Genomic DNA, 20,519 nt, shown 5'->3' on the forward strand with positions numbered 1-20,519 from the left:
GTCGCGGGGATTTGAACTGCCGACCTTCTGATCGGCAAGCCCTATGCTCTGTGGTTTAACCCACAGCGCCACCCGCGTCCCTTTACGAGCCCCTTACCAGTTGTCTAAAATGGTACAGTCCTGATTCAGGTTTAACAGCTCAGTGAGAACTAGAACTGCTTTTTTAAAACAAACAAACAAACAACTTTACAATCAGTCCAACCAGCAATGATACAGCACACACAATCCACATTAGACAACAGTAGCTGTAATGAGTATGGGTTGCTCGTGAGTAAGTTGCCGCCTCTCCAGGCTTTGTTGCCTTGCTAAACCTTTCAGTCTGGGCAGCCCTTCATTTCGTGGCTGCCTCAGTCGCTAGCAGAATCCGTCAGTGGGCGTTTCTTAAATCTTTTCCAACATAAAAGTTGTTTGACACCCGGTCTCCTCCTACTCTCTCTGCGCAGAAGTCTTCTGCGCAGGGTGGGCGTGGGTAGCGGAGGACCCGTGCTCTCCCCGCTGGTGTCCGGTGAAGAGTCCTGGAGCCCTCTCGCCGATTCCCCCATCAGCCCCTCTATATTCCTGGTGTTGCGCTGATTTGCTTCCCCATCTGCGGAGCTGCCTCTCTCCCTGCTGGGCCCTTCTCCAGCATCATTTGAGAGCCTTCCCTCCGCCTCTAGCTCCGATGTCAGTTCCCTGACAGTAGCATAAAGAAAAGTAAGGAGAAATGCAAGGAACGCTTAGTAAACAAACAAACAAAGCCAGGCAATCGACATGACATGCTTGTATACCCTGCAATGGACTAAAACAAGTGAAATTTTGTGTTAACAAAAGCATACAAGAGGCAATGCACCTGAAACGTACCCTCCAACATTTCTCTGATAAAAGCAGGGACGTCCTTTTCCATAATAATAATTCTACTATTTATTAACCAGGCAGAGGGCCTTTTCGGTAGTGGTGCCTACCCTGTGGAACGCCCTCCCATCAGATGTCAAGGAAATAAGCAACTATCTTACTTTTGAAAGACACCTAAGGCAGCCCTGTTTAGGGAAGTTTTTAATGTTGTATTGTGTTTTTAATGTTCAGTTGGGAGCTGCCCAGAGTGGCTGGGAAAACCCAGCCAGATGGGCAGGGTAGAAATAATAAATTATTATACCCCACCCATCTGACAGCCTTGCTCCAGTCACTCTGGGCAGCTTCCAAAGGTTATAAAAATATATAAACACATAAAACATTAAAAAAAAAAAACTTCCCTATACAGGGCTGCCTTCGGATGGCTCAGGGGCTGGATAACTCCAGATCCTCAAACATTTCTCTGATGACTATAGGGACATCCTAAGGAAAAGTAGGACATTCCAGGATCACATGAGAAACTGGGACAGTTTTCTGTAAATCCGGGACTGTCCCTTGAAAATAGGGACACTTGGAGGGTCTGCTAAAATTAAGGCACCAGACCCCCTCCAAATGAATGAATAACTGTTGATTGGGGTTCCTTGTGCCAAGAATTAATAAAGGAAATAAAAGGGAACCAGTCGCCATGAAATTTGTTCCTAATGAACTGGAACTACTTCTTAATCCAAAATGTCAATCTTAATGTCAAAAGAGTACACTATGGCTCTATCTCCACCGTACATTTAAAGCAATATTATACCACTTCAGATAGCCATGGTGTCAGGGGTTCAGGAGCAGAGACGCAGAGAAGGGAGGAAGCAGAGAGCGAGGGGGAGGAATCCGAAGGGAAAATGAGTGATGATGACGACCCGAGATCTCCAAGCCTAAGCAGTGAGTCAGAGGACTCCCAAAAGGGAGCCCCAGTGAGCAGAGCAAGGGGGGGATCCGGGGGGACACCCCAGGAGGAAGGGAACAGAGGAGATTCAGAGAGTAGCAGCTGGAAGTCGGGACCCAAGCCCATGACCAAGATGTTCGGGAGGTGCTGAAGAGGCTGCAGCAGCATAGACTGTACGCCAAACTGGAGAAGTGCCAGTTCGACACGACGGAGGTGGATTTCTTGGGTTACAAGTTGTCGGACAAGGGGCTAGCCATGGACAGCGCCAAGGTTCGTGCGGTGTTGGATTGGAAGAGCCCGCGCAACCGGAAGGAGGTCCAGCGGTTTGTCGGCTTCGCCAACTTCTATCGCAAGTTTATCAAGGGGTTCGCGATGCAGACGGCGGCCATTACGGACACGCTAAGCTCCAAGAAAAAGAAATTCATCTGGACGGAGCAGGCGGAGCAGTCCTTTCAAGCACTCAAGCGTCTCTTCGCGTCGGAAGAGCAACTGCTGCATATCGACCCCAGCAGACCGATGCGGGTAGAGACAGACGCGTCCGATAGAGCAGTGGGAGCTGTCCTGCTGCAAAGGGACCCACAGGGGGTCTGGAGGCCGGGAGCGTTCTACTCCAGAAAGCTCAGCAAGTCGGAGCAGAACTACACCATCTGGGACAGGGAGTTGCTGGCCATTCATGCAGCTTTCAAGGCGTGGAGGCACTTCCTGATCGGCGCCAAGCACACGGTGCAGGTCTGCACGGATCACAAGAATCTGGAGCACTGGCGCACGGCTCAGTTCCTGAACCAGAGGCAGATACGTTGGGCGGAGTTCTTTGCTGACTTCAATTTCCGAATAGAGTACGTCCCAGGCGACACCAACGTCATGGCGGATGCACTGTCCCGCAAACCGCAATACCTCGAAGAGGCGACGCCAGCGGCAGCCATGCACATCTTCGCGCCAACAGCGTGGGCGTGCGCTTCAGCCACAGTAGACCTGGATGCGGTGCGGCGGGCGTTGCAGGACGACTCCTTCGCGCAGGCGAAGATGGCAGAGGTGCACAAGGGCACGGCGAAGGGCGACGAGTTCCAGATACGAGACGGCTTGCTCTTACGTAAAGGGGCCATCTACGTGCCGGGAGACGAACTTCGCGCCAGGGTACTGCAGCAGCTGCACGACGCACCCACGGCCGGGCACTTTGGCACGGAAAAAACGGTGGAATTAGTCGCAAGGGACTTTTGGTGGCCCAGACTGAGAGGGGAAGTCGCGGACTACGTTGCGAGGTGCGACACCTGCCAGAGGGCCAAACCGGTGCACAAACCACCGGCGGGACTGCTGGAACCGCTGCAAACGCCGTTTGAACCGTGGGAGAGGGTGGCCCTGGACTTTGTTACGGATCTACCCAGCTCGAGAGGCAAGACAGCTGTACTAGTGGTGGTGGACTTGTTCACCAAGATGGCACATTTCATTCCGTGTGCGAAGGTGGCCACGGCGGAACAAACCGCCAAACTGTTCATAGATCACGTGTTCAAAGTGCATGGTCTGCCGCGGTCTATCCTGTCCGACCGCGGGCGCCAGTTCGTATCGAATTTCTGGCAGAAGCTGATGAGTTTTCTAAATGTCAAGGTCGATCTGGCATCAGCAAGACACCCGCAGACCAACGGGCAAGCAGAGAGGGTCAATGCCATCATGCAGCAGTACCTGAGATGCTATGCCAATCAACAACCTGCGACCTGGGTGGATTACCTGCCGCTCGCCGAGTTCGCTTACAACAACACGAAGCACGTGTCCACAGGGGTGACGCCGTTCTTCGCCAACAATGGGAGGAATCCCAGAACCTTCCCGGGACGGGAGAGAGTGGGGGACGGAGAACCACAGACGGCGGACGCGTTCGCGTCAGAGTTGCAGGCGGTACACGATCAACTCAGACGGCAGCTGGAGCTAGCTAAGCACGCCTACAAGGTGCAAGCTGACAAGCACAGGCGGGTTGGCGAAGAGATCCAAGTGGGAGACTGGGTCTGGTTGGCAGCCCACGCAGTGCCGACCAGGTCACTAGCCAAGAAGAAGTTGGGGCACAAGCAAATTGGTCCGTACCAAGTCGAAGCACAGATCAACCCGGTAGCCTTCCGACTGGTGCTGCCGGAGGGTTCCAGAATGCATCCGGTGTTCCACAGGTCGGTGCTCACTCCCTACAAGGCACCTCACAGATTCCAGGAGCCAGGGACGGCACCGAGTCCGTTCCGGGAGCGGACGGAGACGCGAGGGGTGACGCAGCAAGACCCCATCAACGAGGTCACGGAGATTTTGGACTCCAGATGGGGGGAAGAGGGAGTCGAATACCTCCTAGCCAGAGAGGGCACCCGGGCCAGCGCCAATAGCTGGGTGCCAGACTACGCTTTGGAGGAACCCCTGCTCAAGGACGAGTTTCATGCCCTTTTCCCACACAGACCCATGCCAGCGAGCTTCTTCGACGACTGGCTGTTCACGCCCACACTTTCTTCCAGCACGTTCCATGGATTCGACTCGGACGGGGAACCCGCACTGAGCACCCGTTCCCCAGAAGGATCGCCGGCGGGTTCGGCGTCAGACACCTCGTATTGGTGGGACGATCGACCGGAGGAGCAATGGCGCCGGAAGTGGCTGGAGATGCCAGGTCGAGCGACCGACGCAGAGACTGACATGGACGTGTTCGGGGAGGACCTTGGGTTCGAGCACGGCGGTACAGAGATGGAAGCGGAACAGGTCAACATCGGCGACCGCGAGGAGGAAGACTCGGAGGTCTTCAGTTGGCGGCCAACCACGGGGAGCGAACTGTATCCGGCATTCCCTCCCGTGATGATGGAGCACCCAGCAACCACACCTGAAAGCGGGGAGGGGGGAAGGGGGGGCTTCGAGGGGGGGATGGATGTCAGGGGTTCAGGAGCAGAGACGCAGAGAAGGGAGGAAGCAGAGAGCGAGGGGGAGGAATCCGAAGGGAAAATGAGTGATGATGACGACCCGAGATCTCCAAGCCTAAGCAGTGAGTCAGAGGACTCCCAAAAGGGAGCCCCAGTGAGCAGAGCAAGGGGGGGATCCGGGGGGACACCCCAGGAGGAAGGGAACAGAGGAGATTCAGAGAGTAGCAGCTGGAAGTCGGGACCCACGCTCATAACTGAGGGCGGCAGCAGCTGGAAGTCGGGACCCACGCTCAAGACTGAGAGCAGCAGGGAGGAAGGTAGCCAGGCATCGGGTTCCGGAGGCTGTCAGCAGGAGGGAGGGCACGAGTCAGGGGTGGTCACGCCCTCCTCAGAGAGCGAGGCAACGGTTAAGAGGAAAGTAGAGAGTTGGGCGCGCGCGCCAAGTTCAAATGCAGCGGAAGCTGGAGCAGTAAGCAGCCCGGAGAGTGAGCCAGGTCCCAAAGCCCGCCGCAAGGAGGCAGAAGGATCAGGGGGGTCAGCGTCAGAGGAGAGTAGAAGGGAGGAGGCCCAGGGGGGCAGAAGGACCCAGAGACGTAGGGAGAGGCGAAGGAGGTGGAGCAAGGCTAGGGTATTAAGCTGGTGTGCAAGAGGCGGGGACTCAGACGGGTCTTCGCCGACCTAGGGCAGAAGGTGTAGAGCTGCACGCTGCAGTTCGGAAATGAAACCTGTAACTTAATAAAGACTCTTATAAAGTGAACGCTGGCGGACTTGGTCCTATGTGAGCTGGGACTGGGTGGCAGCTCTGACACATGGTTTCCCCCAAAGAATAATCAGAATTGTAGTTTTTGGAGGGTTTTGTGAGGAGACCCACGTTTCCTCTCATGGAGATACAAGGTGGTTTAACAATCAACTCGTCTTCCCAGGGAACTCTTACATAGCATACTCTTTTGACACCAACCAGTCCTTATTATGTGATGAAACTACGGGAAATCTGCATTTTTGAAAGTGCTGCTTAAAGTCTGGGCATATAATTTTATATTATTAGTAATACTACTAATTAGTTATATTTTATATTATTAGTAATACTACTAATTAGTTATTAGTAATGTCATTCATTCGTGTCATTCGCTGAGAGCAGTGGCAGCTGCCTTCTCCTCTGTGGTAAAAAGCAGTTCTTCCTTTTTGTAGACGACAAAGTCAAAACGGAACGTGAACTGCCTCCAATTTTGCTCGGACCAGATTTTAAGTGCCAGCATTTTGTATACACCCAGAATCAGTATTTCCATCTCCACGGTGGCATTGAATATGATGTTGGTACTCCTTCAGTTGAAGACCTTTCAGATGAGATTAAGGTACTAAATCGGCATTTTCGAAATAATTTAGCCTGCGATAAGGAGAGATTGTAGGGGTTGGGGATTTACAGCTTCAGGGGGTTACATTCCACCTGCTCTGGAAAATAATAATTTGCTCCCACTGAAGGTTCAGCTTTACAGCTTGGGGTGCCTCCTTTGTCATGGGAAGCTCATGAAGACTGCATATGCACTATACCTTTTGAAGCTCATTCGAAGCAGAGTCTCCCTCAAAAGAATTCTGGGCACTGTAGATAATGTTAAGATTTTCTGGGAAATGTAAATCTGTGACAGGTAACGCTACAGTGCTCAGAATTCTTTGAGGGAAAGAATCTGCTTCAAATGTGCTTTAAAGATGTAGCATAGACACCACAGAAACTCGTCCTACCACTAGCTGGGTCTGGTTCAGCAGCTACAACCTCTCCAGAAGACAGGCCATCTAACCAGTCATCTATGGCCTGACAACCTCTTTTTCAGATTTCTATAAAATGTTCCATCTGGGGCCGCCTTTGAAGTTGGTTTGGATGCTTCCCTTGGTACTTTCTTGTTCAGATTGTACCTCAGAAAAATGTCAAAACGGTTCGGCTAGTTGCCAATTCACTTTGGAGCCCTCTTGAAAGTACTAGTGCTCCCTTTTTAAAGCCCTAAGTATACCTGAAGGAGCGTCTCCACCACCATCGTTCTGCCCAGACACTGAGGTCCAGCTCCGAGGGCCTTCTGGCGATTCCCTCACTGTGAGAAGTGAAGTTCCCTCCCTGCGAGAAGCCAAGTTACAGGGAACCAGGCAGAGGGCCTTCTCAGTAGTGGCACGCGCCCTGTGGAATGCCCTCCCATCAGATGTCAAGGAGATAAACAACTATACAACATTTAGAAGATATCTGATGGCTACTCTGTTTAGGGAAGGTTTTTAATGGTTGACATTTTATTGTGCTTTTAATACTTCGTTGGGAGTACGAAGTATGAAAATATATTTTAAAAGAGAATACATTTATTTTTATCTGTATTATTTTATTTTAAAGAGCATTTACTTTGAAGAAATTCAGCATGTAATCACTTGACGGTAGCAAGAACAGGACTGTTGTAGAACTGTAACCTCACATGTTATGGGTTGGAAGTCAAATAACTTTGGTTCTTTGATTCTATGAAACTAAAAACCTGTTTCCACCATGTGCCCAGACAGGATTTGAACTTGTGTTTCTCTACCCATTGGGTTTTTCAGCTCTTAGCAGACTTTGAGCCTGCATATTTTGCTGAAAAGATGCTTTAACTACTTAAAGCAGTGCTTGGCCTTGATACAGGAAGTTTTAAAGGCTTTGCAAGCATAAATAGGGTCTGTTGTTTTTAACATTAATTGTAGGCTGCCTATGACGAAATGCATACATGTGCAGCAAATCACCTCGCTCAGCTGTTGGACCCAGATGCGCCCTATAGAGAACATTACCCCATACCAATAATGGATTTTCAAGGCAAGAGGTAAAGAGCACGTGAGATGCTTTCGATTGAGTTTTTGGGAACGTAACACTAGTTAATGGTTGAGAGTCAAAAAGTGGCTCAGACCTAAGTGCCAGTAAACACTTGTGTACGTGCAACAGATGTTACAGTATGTAAAATAATAATTGATTAGAAATAAGTTTACTTAAAAGACATACTGACGATTGAGTACGGATGTTTATTATTTATTCATCGAGATTTTTTAATCTGAATGTAGAATTGAGTTTTGCTGCTTTTTAAAAACAAATTATTTTGACCATAGCTCTTTGCCCACTGTGCTTTATCATAAAGGGAATACAGTCATGTAATGGAAATCTTGTCGATGGAATCCAGTCTGGCATAAAGCATGACACAATCATATTTTCTGTGCTTCCTGTTAGCCCATTAGTCTAAACTAGGCATAGGCAAACTTGGCCCTCCAGATGTTTTGAGACTACAGTTCCCATTATCCCTGACCACAGGTCCTGTTAGCTAGGGATCATGGGAGTTGTAGTCCCAAAACATCTGGAGGGCTGAGTTTGCCTACAGTGTACTTCTACTCTACCAAGTTCCCCCCAGCCCCCAGAACTACCTTTGCTCCATCTTTTATGCCTAGGTTCCATTATTTCAGGCTTAGGGAAACATACACTTCAGTGATCTTTACAGTGCCCAATTACTAAAAGGTAAAGGGACCCCTGATCATTAGGATCGGCTCTGGGGTTGTGGCACTCATCTTGCTTTATTGGCCAAGGGAGCTGGCGTACAGCTTCCGGGTCATGTGGCCAGCATGACTAAGCATAGCTGTCAACGTTTTCCTTTTTTTAAAGGGAAATTCCCTTATTCCAAATAGGATTTCCCTTAAAAAAAGGGAAAAGTTGACAGCTATGTGACTAAGCCGCTTCTGGCGAACCAGAGCAGTGCACGGAAACGCCATTTACCTTCCCGCCGGAGCAGTACCAATTTATCTACTTGCACTTTGACGTGCTTTGGAACTGCTAGGTTGGCAGGAGCTGGGACCAAGCAACGGGAGCTCACCCCGTCGAGGGGATTCAAACCGCCAACCTTCTGATCGGCAAGTCCTAGGCTATGTGGTTTAGACCACAGCGCCACCTGCGTCCCTTTTGCCCAGATACTAGAGCAATGTTAAAAGGATACTACAGTGGTACCTTGGTTCTCAAACTTAATCCGTTCCGGAAGTCTGTTCCAAAACCAAAGCGTTCCAAAACCAAGCTGCACTTTCCCATAGAAAGTAATGCAAAATGGATCAGTCCGTTCCAGACTTTTAAAAACAACCCCTAAAACAGCAATTTAACGTGAATTTTACTATCTAATGAGATCATTGATCCATAAAACAAAAGCAACAAACAATGTACTGCAGCCACACAATCAATCAATCAATCAGTAGCTGAACTGGGTTCCACACAGTCACAAAAACAAAACAAAAAGAGACGCAAAACCAAAAATGCAAAATAAATAGCAAAAACAGACAGACCTCAGCATAACACTCAAAACAGAAGCATAACACTCAAAACGGAGCACGTTTGGCTTCCAAAAAGTTCCCAAACCCAAACACTTACTTCTGGGTTTGCAGTGTTTGGGTTCTGTACAAATAGTGTGGTGCAGTGGGTAGAGCATTGGACTAGGATGATGGAGAGACCCAGATTAAAATTGACACTTTACCCATGAAGCTCACTGGGGGACCTTGGACCAGTCACACTCCCTTACCCAAACAACCAGGGTTGTCGCAAGGATAATTTTTGAGGAGGGTATGCTGCTGTATGCCATCCTGAGAGGAAAGGCAGGATTAAAATGAATTATAATGGTATGCCATGGTCCGATTTAGACAGCTGTACACAACCTGCGGCCCACTGAGCTAAATGCAGCTACTACTGCTTGATTTTCTTTAATAAAGTCCTATACATAAGAACCTGCTGAACCAGGTCAAAGTATCCTAGTCCAGTATCCTGTTCTCACAGTGGCCAGCCAGATGCCCATGGGAAGCCTGTAAACAGAACATGAGTGCAACAGCACTTGTGACTCCCAGCAACTGATTTTGTGCATTGTGGCCTGCCTAGTGTTTAACCACGATCTCAATTTTGCAGTCTCGGAGACAGCAATAAATATATATTTATAAGCCCCTGGTGGACCACCATATTAAGTGGTTGGGATGTCTTTGGTTTGGTGGGTCTCAGGCTCACTTTACAGGCATTGTGAAATATAGGCTATGAAATAACGTGTTAAAATATTCCAGTTTCTACTTTGCGTGTGTGTGTCCCCCCCCACCCCCTGCATTTTCCAGCTATTATGTAATCGGGATCGAACTTGAACCATTTTATCTGCTTTTTAAGAGCCAATGGTGGGGAGCCATAAACGAAGTAGTAAGCACACTTAAACCCAAAAGGCTTCCATTAACTGATATTCAAGCAATGGACCAATTCAAGAAAAGATTTGGCTATAAGAAGGCTATTAAATGCAAGGTATGGTTTTTGTTTTTGTTAAGGGACTGGACCCTGTGAGGTCCACCACATTTATGGTCATCTTCCTTTAACAGCGCTTTCAGAACAGTTTTGCTCCTCTCCCTCTGTCGCTCAAAATCATGCTTCATTCCAGTTAGAGCAGCCTTTGTGGATGGAGTCAACCCACCTGCCCTGCTTCTCAGGCCAGGTGGAAAATTTAAGGTTGCCAACCACCCTATATGAAGCGTAGGTTCCCACGAGGCAAGAAACAGCGATAACAGCAAGAACCTTTATTGAACTAACAGAACTGGACAGCAGGGGCAAACAACTGCTTATATACATTTCTGAAGGCCTGGGCCACTCCCACTCTCAGCGTGATAGGCTATCTAAACATCCAAGCTGCGAATCATGACTCAGAGTTTAAGGGCCAATAGCAAAGGCCCAAATCCTGAAATGTTCTGTGATTGGATATCATGTATCGAATCAGAACACAGGAGCTCAAAATCCTTAGTCCAGACTCAGGCTCAGGCAAACACAGAACACTGAATACATAACACTGTATAATACGGGATCGTCCTGTATGATAGTGCAAAATACTGTGTCCTGTGCTGATTCAATACAGGATGCAGTTTGTGCTGTATTTCCGCTCCCCTGCGGGAGCCCTTGTCCCCTGCGGGGCCCTTGTCTCTGCCAAGTTAGGGCTCCTCTCCAAATCTATCTGTGTGAAAGGGTGTGTGAAAAGTCATGTATTTAAGTTACAGGTAGCAAAGCTCAGACAGATTTACAAATTCATTCATATCTGTCTCTGTGCATGTGACAAATTCCAGAGGGGCCATCTTGTTAGGCTGCCACAGATTGTAATGGATTGCTTTGAGTTCATTTATGCACCAGGTGGAAAAGAAAATCGCTCCAACGCCTATCTCTGCCCCACCCTACCCTGCCCAGTATTTTGCCAGAACAAAGGTGGCAACCTTAGTGGAAATTGCCCAAACAGCCCATTCTCTGTTGCTTCCCTATTTATCAGACTCCTTCTGCCTCTGGCTGGGCAGGGCTGCTTGCCTTTGAGCTTTCTTCTCTGCTAACCTCAGCGAACGCCTGGTTTTGGGAGCAGCTACGTTTTCTAGGAGACACTCCAGTGACAGCGTCTCATTCAACTGCTGCTCAAGCTTTGCCTGTTGAATGCTTTCAAAGTCCTCCTCCTCATCTCCCATTATCTCCCAACTTTTGCCCTCATCTTCCTCTGGAGTGTGCCCTCTGCCAAACCACTTCTGGAGTATGGGGCCTCTCCCTCCGATAACAGGACTCTCATGAAGAGTTCGGCAGCAGTCCTGTATCTCAGCGACTCATATCTGCTCATTTGTCGTTGTTTAGTCGTTTAGTCGTGTCCGACTCTTCGTAACCCCATGGACCAGAGCACGCCAGGCACTCCTGTCTTCCACTGCCTCCCGCAGTTTGGTCAGACTCATGTTTGTAGCTTCGAGAACGCTGTCCAACCTTCTCATCCTCTGTCATCCCCTTCTCCTTGTGCCCTCCATCTTTCCCAACATCAGGGTATTTTCCAGGGAGTTCTCTTTTCATGAGGTGGCCAAAGTATTGGAGCCTCAGCTTCACGATCTGTCCTTCCAGTGAGAACTCAGGGCTGATTTCCTTAAGAATGGAGAGGTTTGATCTTCTTGCAGTCCATGGGACTCTCAAGAGTCTCCTCCAGCACCATAATTCAAAAGGATCAATTCTTCGGCGATCAGCCTTCTTTATGGTCCAGCTCTCACTTCCATACATCAGTACTGGAAAAACCATGGCTTTAACTATACGGACCTTTGTTGGCAAGGTGATGTCTCTGCTTTGCTTTTTAAGATGCTGTATCTGCTCATATGAGCATGCAAACAGCAGAGTAAACAAAAGCTTGGCTGCGAAAGTATGTAGCATTGCTAATTTTATTGCTCTACATCAAATCAAACCAAATCATAATAAAGAAATTAACAACAGCACAAGGAGCAGCTCACACAAACATCCTGTCTGTCTGGGAGACAGAACAAAGAGTCTAAAACAAAAGCACAGAGAACGGAAATGCGGTGTCTGAGTTTCCGTTCTCACACTTCCAGGAGAATGGAATGTAAACAGTGTGGATCACGAGATCCAACAGCAATGGGAGGATGAAAAATACTAACATGGAGGTCTATACTAAATGTCCCTTCATCCTCTCTGGAAGACTCCTGGGAAGGTGGTCTCCACCACTTTCCTTTATCTGCCCAGGGTATCTTGAGGATTCCATTAAGGGCCTCTCTACATTTCCCCCTGTAATTTGAGTACTGAAACTGACATCCAGTGGTTGGGGCCAAGACTTCAGTGGCCTGTATACATCCTTGCCCATTCAATCTAACGAGCCAGGATGGAACGCATGATACAGAACAAGTACAAAATTATATAATGCAATGCAGAATAAGAAAGATCCTGTGTCTTTCTACAGTCGGCTGGCCTCAGGAGTCAATTTATCTTGGTACAGAGTTTTAACTGTATTCTTTCTTTCAGGGCATGGTACACACAGCCCAAATCAAAGTAGCTGGAGTGAAAAATCACTGTATTACTATTCTTGTTGTTTTTCTATGTGCCTTTTGCGCGTGTGACATTTAGAGCCTGCCATTTGGCATGAGGGCTGCTGCTGAAAGAGGGTTGGCTGCTATCTTCCTCACCTTCTGCCGCAAGACATCCCTCTCCAGCCTTGCTCTTTCAGACGATCATGGCTACGGTCTTATCCACTATGCTGCTATCTACAACCGTGTGTCAATCATATGCCAGCTGATTAAATCATATCTGACAATCAACCAGAGGCGCAGCATCCCAGTTAGCCAAGGTATGAAATAGTATCTGCTGAGAAGTTATTAGAGTCCCAGGGGTCCTTCCCACAAGGAAAGCATCCCCCCTGTCCCCTTTCTTGGTTGTAGAAAAGACTCTGTACAAGAACCAGAGATATCTAAATCAGGCTTCCTCAAACTTGGCCCTCCAGATGTTTTGAGACTACAATTCCCATCATCCCTGGCCACTGGCCCTGCTAGCTGGGGGTCATGGGAGTTGTAGGCCAAAAAAACATCTAGAGGGCTGAGTTTGAGGAAGCCTTCGTTCACCTTTGTGGAGATCCCTCTTGATTCCAATTTTCTTTTCTGAAGTGTGTGAGATACTTTATTGCTCCAGACATCACTGTTAGCCCTCATCTGACCTGTTACCGACTCCAGTTCAGATACCTGTGTGGGCGAGCAGGCAAAGCAATGTGGTCCCACTTGGCTCCAGTGGGGGGTTGCTTTGGCGCTGGGCTGGAGCAGCGGTCTCTGTCCCCTGCCTGGCATATGTGCCCACCCACCCTGGGCATTGGCAACCCACAATATGCTGCTGTGCTGGGCAACAGCTCCCATCATCTGACCATTGGCCCTGCAGACTGAAATCCATCAACATCTGGAGAGGAGAACCACAGATTCTTCATCTCTGAAATAACTGTTTGGAGGAGGCCTTTATCATTAGAGTGAGAAGCAGGATAGTGTATACCAAAAGAAAGAAAGAAAGAAAGAAAGAAAGAAAGAAAGAAAGAAAGAAAGAAAGAAAGACGCAATAGCCAAATCATAATAAATACATTTTTTTCTAGGGAAACGTCCCCAGAAATCTGATCCAAAGGGTAAGTGAGAAATAATTTGTTGTCCTCTGACTTTTGTAATATATATAAGTATACAAAATAAAGTTGTGCTAGCTTTAGGAAAACTAGGGGCTATAAGTTTAAGGGCAAAGGCTTGCAGCTTCTGTACCTTAAGAGATAATGCTCTATAGTGTAACTAGAACGGTTCATTCAATGAAAGATTTGAGTTAGTGGGAGCTTTGCTCTTGCCATTAAGGGGGTGCACAGGTAAGCCCATTCGGAAGAAAATCTCTTCGGAATCCATTAAGCATGCTGCAGTTTTGTAATTTTGTTCCGGGAGTAAATTTAATGCAGAGATCACATTGTAAACACACACACACATATATAAAATAATAATAATTAAAAAGATTGATTGCACTGAAGTCGATAGTATTTCGTCACTGGAAATTCTGCATAGCCAATAGCTTTGGAACCTATGATGTAATTAATCTTAAAATAAGAACCTATGTCTACATATCACACTGGCATGTAGGGATGTCATGCTTGGAGTGATTAAATAAATATTCTTTCTTTCAGGAACAACGAGCTTCCAAGATAAGGACATTGCAGGAGAGAAAAGTGGTGAGTTGCAAAAAAACCGCAGCATTAATTTTTTATAATCTACACTGATGAAAATTATTTAGTTTGTTGCCATTGATTTCTCTTTCTCCCTCCACTAAGGATGGGCTATATGCTGTCCATATTCAGGGGTGGGCAGAGATTTTGCTATGTTTTCCATTTTTAATGCTACAATGCATGGCATGTTCGATGCTTTTTTAAAAATCTGATAAATTCACATGCTATTTTTCTAGTGCTGGAAAGAGAAACAATATCGATTCTGTGAAAATTCAGCGTGGTGGGGAGGTGAGAGTGTGAAACTAGGACCTTAGAGAGACTAGGTTTCAAGCTTATTGGGTGACCTTGGGCCAGCCCCTGCCTCTCAGACTAACTTACCTTATAGGGTTGTCGTGGTTTTGAAACCGGGGGGGGGGGGGGGAGAAGCAAAGACATCACCTTGAGCTTTTTGGAGAAAAGAGCTATAAATTCAACACATACATACATATACAGTCATACCTTGGAAGTCGAACAGAATCCGTTCTGGAAGTCCGTTCGACTTCCAAAACATATGGAAACCAAAGTGCGGCTTCTGGTTGGCTGGAGGAAGCTGCTGCAGCCAATCAGAAGCCACAGAAGCTGCGCTGGACGTTTGGCTTCTGAAAATCGTTTGAAAACCGGAACCCTCACTTCTGGTTTACGATCACCCAGGAGCTGAAACATATGAGTTCCAAGGCATTCAGCCACCAAGGTACAACTGGACACATAAAACAATAAAGGAGTGGTGTAGAAACAGCACTGGTATAAAACTAGCAAATAATTATTCAAATCATTGGGGGCTTTGCCTTAAATTTTGCCAGCTGAAGTGTACCATGTCTGTGTAGTTCAGGGGTAGGCAACCTAAGGCCCGGGGGCTGGATGCGGCCCGATTGCCTTCTAAATTCGAGCCGCAGACGGTCCAGGAATCAGCGTGTTTTTACATGAGTAGAATGTGTCCTTTGATTTAAAATACATCTCTGGGTTATTTGTGGGGCCCGCCTGGTGTTTTTACATGAGTAGAATGTGTGCTTTTATTTAAAATGCATCTCTGGCTTATTTGTGGGGCATAGGAATTTGTTCATATTTTTTTCCCAAAATATAGTCCGGCCCACCACATGGTCTGAGAGACGGTGGACCGTCCCACGGCTGAAAAAGGTTGCTGACCCCGGTGTAGTTCATTCTATTGCGTCTTGTTCCCTCTGTCAGGTTTTGGTCCCACTGCTTTGCACCTATCAGCTCAGTGCTCCTCCGTCGAAGCCCTCCATTTCCTCCTGGCCTTAAAAGCAGATTACGAAATACCTGATGAACATGGGTGGCTGCCTATACATTACGCTGCCTTCTATGACAATGTTACCTGCTTCACAATTCTCTACCGAAAACACCCAGCTTCGTTAGAGTCTGAAACACGAAATGAGTAAGTAAGCAGAAAACAGCATGGGAATTTACGCCGCCTTGTTTCCTTTTGGAATTCAAGTAAGGAAGGTTAGTGATTATGCATAATGTAACACCAAATTGCCCGATCTTGGGTCAATCAATTTGAGACAAGGGTTCATAATGTGCTCGTCAGCTGGCTACATAACTACATTTGCCTGCAAGGGAACAGGCTATTCTAGGGTGTGATCATGTTTTGAAGTGTTTGCTATGTCGACTTCTGGTCAATCTAAATATGTACTGTCCCATATCAATCAAATCCTCCTGGAAGAGTCTACTAGGAGCGTGGAGGACCTTCAGATAGCCTAAGAATGCAGTCTAGGCCAACGTTCACCTTCATGTTCCGGGTTCAAGCCTGCAATCCTTGATAAGAGTCCTTTTTAGAGCAATCAACGTTGCAAAGTGGGAAGGTAAAGAGAGCAAGATAGGCAGGCAAAGAAACTATCCCACCACAGCCCGGTTCAGCTCAACTGCGTTTCTGTTACATGCAATTTGTCTGGAAGGATAAAATAACAATAAATCCTATATAAACTTGCCAGTGAGTAGATCCCAATCAACATTAGGGTTGGCCAATATCTGGTTTTCAACACTGTGATATATCCCCAGTTAAACATCACAATATACCAATATATCATGATGTCTGAAATAAGGATGGAGCTATGTTGAAGCATTGGCTGGCTTCACGGTTTTCCCCACATTGTGATTTTTCCATTGCACATGCACACATCAAGATCCGCAATATGTTGCCAGGTCAAAAATTATGAAATCAGTATCACAATACGGACTTGAAACCAGTTTTGAGTGATATATTGCCCAGCCCTAACACATTTCGTGATTTGCAATATAGTGCCAGGTCAAAAACAATGAACCCGATATCACGATATGGACTTCAGACCAGTTTTGGATGATATATCGATATCTCACCAAGCCCTAATGAACATGATAGGGCTTTCCTTATTAGAGAACATAGGGAGATGTGCATACTTTTATTTGTTCATTTTTGGCCACAATTCTTCATCTACTTTTCTGGGAGTGAATCTCATTGAACTCAGTAGGGCTTGCTTCTGAATAGATGTGTGCAGCATTCCACTGTCACTCAGCAGCTAACTTGCAGAAACAATGCCCTGGCTTGCACATAGCTTAGCATGAACACATGGATGTGCAGATAGCCAGTGTGGTATAGTGGTTAAGAGCAGTGGACTCATAATCTGGTGAACCGGATTCGATTCCCCGCTCCTCCACATGCAGCTGCTGGGTGACCTTGGGCTAGTCACACTTCTCTGAAGTCTCTCAGCCCCACTCACCCCACAGAGCGTTTGTTGTGGGGGAGGAAGGGAAAGGAGATTGTTAGCCGCTTTGAGACTCCTTAGGGTAGTGATAAAGCAGGATATCAAATCCAAACTCCTCTTCTTCTTTGGGAAAGGAATCACAATCGTAGTTTGGTTTAGCATCTTGTATGACTCCAGGCCAATGGTTTAGCTCTCTCTGGACTAACCGTGAACTATGGCCAAGGCTTGTCCTGTATATGAAATAAAATCCATTTCATCATCCTATTTCGCTGAGTATTTATCTGCATCGCAGTGATGTTTCTCCTCTCTCCTACAGAAAATGCTCTACCCCACTTTTGCTTGCGGCTACATCTGGGGCATTAGATACAATCCAGCATTTGTTTTCTCTCAAAGCCAACTGGCTGAAAAAGGACAGCGAAGGAAATAATATCATTCATTTGGCGGTGCTGAACTTTCACACGGAGGTTCTGAAGCATCTGGTTGAGCTGCACAACCCTGATCTTCCGGTTTGGAAAACTCTTGTTGGTAAGCACATCAAATACGGTCAAATAGGTCTTTTTTGGCCCATAGAGACTATATAACAACTAACGCATCTAAAGCAGCCATCCAGATTAGATCCCTATATGCTAAGAATCAGGCTCAATCAGTGAAGATAGCTTTGAGACTCTTCCAAATGAAAGTCCTCCCCCTTCTTTTGGTGGGCATCTCTTTAGGCTCCCGTAGGGGCTTTTTGAAATTGGATTCTATCCAAACGCGATTCCTTAGAGCCATCCTTAGGATTTCCCCCTTGGTAGCGGGTGCGGTTATGAGATTAGAGGTCGGCTGGCAAGCTCTACGGCATGTGGCCTTGAAGACGAAGCTCTGGCTATGGCTATGGCTCAAGCTTTGTTTTAAACCAGTGGGTATTGCCCCCTTGATATTGAGGGACGATTTCCAATCATCGTGGGAAAGGGAGGTCACTAACGAGGTTCAATCCTGTGGATTGTCTCACCTTTACTTTGAGTCTATGACGTACAATCAAGCTAGAGCTGTGATCTCTCGGAGACTGAGTGACATTGCCAGACAAGAGGACATAGCCCAGGTAAAACCAGGGATGTTCCTAGGGGACCAGATTTATCAGACCATACCAGCCCCCTACCTTGCAGAAATTCACTATGTGGAATACCGTAGACTTCTTACAGCGGCTAGATTAAATGTCCTTGACTCTGCGATATTGTGGGGAAGGTACAGGGGAGTACCATACGCCCAGAGAACCTGTCATTGTGCCATGGGTGTGATTGAGTCCACCGAACACATCCTCTTGACTTGCCCTTCTTATGCAGAGCTTAGACAAAACTTTATAGACCCACTCCTATGTCAATCTAGCTTCCTATCCGGAGAAAACCAGGTTTTACACTTGCTGAATAACGTCACTAGAGCTATACCTTCCTTGGTGGCCAAATTTCTTTTTTTAGCTTTTAAGCGTCGCAAGACTATAATTGACTGTATTGATATGAGGCTATCTGTTCAGCCCATTTTAGTGTTGGCTAAGTTCTAAAATCTTCCTGGAGCTTTTAACTGTGTATTGACAAATGTACTTTTTTCTGACTGACAGTTGAATAAAAGGTTGATGATGATGGTAAGCACATCAGTTCGTCTCCCTGCAAAGTGGTTCTAGGTGGCCCTGACTCACTGGGATGTTTCAGTTCATGAGGATGCAACAAGGTGGCCCATGGATGCAACAGGAGGGTGCAACAGTCCCCATAGCCCAGTGATAACACATCTGATGCTGTATTATCTAGAGGCAGGATAGGAAGCTGGAGGGAACTCTGGAAAGACTTGTCCTATAGCAGCCTCCACATCATAACAGATTTGTCAGAAGGAACTTTGAACTACCACGTGGTGGCAGCATAGGACTCAGCAGGCTGACAAGGAAATATTGGCAGGCTAAATGCTTTCTATTAACCCACTAAAAAGGTGAACGGTAAAGGTAAAGGACCCCTGGACGGTTAAGTACAGTCAAAGGAGACTATGGGGTTGCGGCGCTCATCTTGCTTTCAGGCTGAGGGAGCCGGCGTTTGTCCACAGACAGCTTTCCGGGTTATGTGGCCAGCATGACTAAACCGCAACACTACCAAAACTAAAACAAAATAACAATAAAAGCACACCGTTTTAGCTGTTGAATATGTTGGCCATCAAGTACTAAAGACCTGGGTAGACTGAAATGTTGTTTGAATGAGCTGTACCGCTTCAGGATAATGAAATAGAGGAGGGATACCTCTTTTGAATGCCTCCAAGTTTTTAAAGCTTGCTCCAAGTAGAAAATGAGCTTTATTTTAATGAAAGGGAATATTAAAAAGAAATAAAATCTGCCAACTGTAGCCTGAAATGGTATAATCTAGAGGTTTTCAACCTTGGCTCCCTTAACCGACTACATTTTCTTCTGCAGCAACCCTTTGGGGCTCAGGAGCCCAGTTACATCACCCCTTGCCTGCAGAGCTGCCAGCCTCTCACCCTTTTTTGAACACCCACCCTTGTGGAGTGTTCCCTCAGCCTCCTCTCATCTCCCCTCTCCTTGGGAGTCCTCCAGGCAGCTGCAGCCCCTGGTCTCTGGTCTGCCCCACCCCTGCCCCAAAGAGAGGTGCCTATCAGAGGCACCATTTGCCTGGGGAGCTTGTAGCCAGGGCTGTTGCAATAAACAGCCGTGCAAGCCTTTGGGAGGCAGAAACACAAAAGGGCATCAGATAAGGGAGGGAACGAAAGAGGAACAGAGGCCAGTGTTGCCCGCGGCACCCCTGACCATCATTCAGGGCAAAATGCAAAAAATAAAATAAAAAAATCACTGTTGATACCTCATTCTCGAATTGCCCCTCTGAAATTTACTCGGAGTCGAGAGTGGATTTCATGCTCTTTATTCAGCTCATAGTGGTGAGGAGGAATGGAAGTTCCCCAGAATGTCTGCTTTATATACTTTATTTACACAATGGGCCCCACGTGATTGGCTAATTCAGGGATTCTCCTGTGGGCCAATCAGGTTGCGGATTCCCTTCCACCTGGAGCTGGATTGAGTGGCTCCTGTGGACCAATCAGACTGCTGCATTCTGAATCCTATTGTTCTAAGACCAATCAGGCTGCTGCATTCTCAATCTATTGTTCTAGGAGCAATCAGACTGCTGCATTTTGGATCCTATTCATCTCAGTACATAACAAATCCATTCTACCTAGAGCTGCATCAGCTCTATTGAAAATGTGTTTCCTGGCCATTTATTGGCTGGATAAACTCCAACGAAAAACAGTTCTGCAAACTGGAGTTATTGCGAAAAGGTTCAGCTTGGATACATCCTTTGGGGGTAACCAGCAAGTGTCTTCAGGTTGCTTTGGGGATTCTCAACAGGTATGCTGGACTGCAAAGAGCAGAAAAAGAAAGAAATGGCAGTACGGTGTTTGGAAGTCCTTTGTCTCGCCAAAGATAATTACTGGAAGTGCATTTTGGATGCAGGTGAGATAAGCAGAACAAGATATGTTGCTGTCTTTATGCTATAGGTCGGGGGGGGCAGATATTGTTGAAAGACAATTCCAATAATCGCTCCCACCACTGGCCTGTCTGACTAGGGCTGATGGAGTCCAACAACAACTTGGGGTGCCAGAGGTTCCC

The 20,519-nt window shown here is 47.1% G+C and overlaps 1 protein-coding gene across 3 annotated transcripts in view; it reads left to right on the forward strand.

The window, feature by feature from the left end:
• The window catches only part of ANKAR (ankyrin and armadillo repeat containing), a 56,997-nt gene that overhangs the window by 5,445 nt on the left and 31,033 nt on the right, over positions 1-20,519 (forward strand). For all 3 annotated transcript variants that reach the window (XM_082223168.1, XM_082223170.1, XM_082223169.1), the window contains 9 exons: positions 5,824-5,987; positions 7,342-7,457; positions 9,754-9,931; positions 12,542-12,761; positions 13,545-13,574; positions 14,109-14,153; positions 15,372-15,579; positions 17,202-17,410; positions 20,259-20,363. In XM_082223168.1, coding sequence (XP_082079294.1) covers positions 5,824-5,987; positions 7,342-7,457; positions 9,754-9,931; positions 12,542-12,761; positions 13,545-13,574; positions 14,109-14,153; positions 15,372-15,579; positions 17,202-17,410; positions 20,259-20,363 — 1,275 coding nt within the window. The remainder of the gene's footprint in view (positions 1-5,823; positions 5,988-7,341; positions 7,458-9,753; positions 9,932-12,541; positions 12,762-13,544; positions 13,575-14,108; positions 14,154-15,371; positions 15,580-17,201; positions 17,411-20,258; positions 20,364-20,519) is intronic.

This window comes from Podarcis vaucheri (assembly GCF_965113315.1).
Source record: "Podarcis vaucheri genome assembly, chromosome: 1".
Classification (NCBI taxonomy): domain Eukaryota; kingdom Metazoa; phylum Chordata; class Lepidosauria; order Squamata; family Lacertidae; genus Podarcis; species Podarcis vaucheri.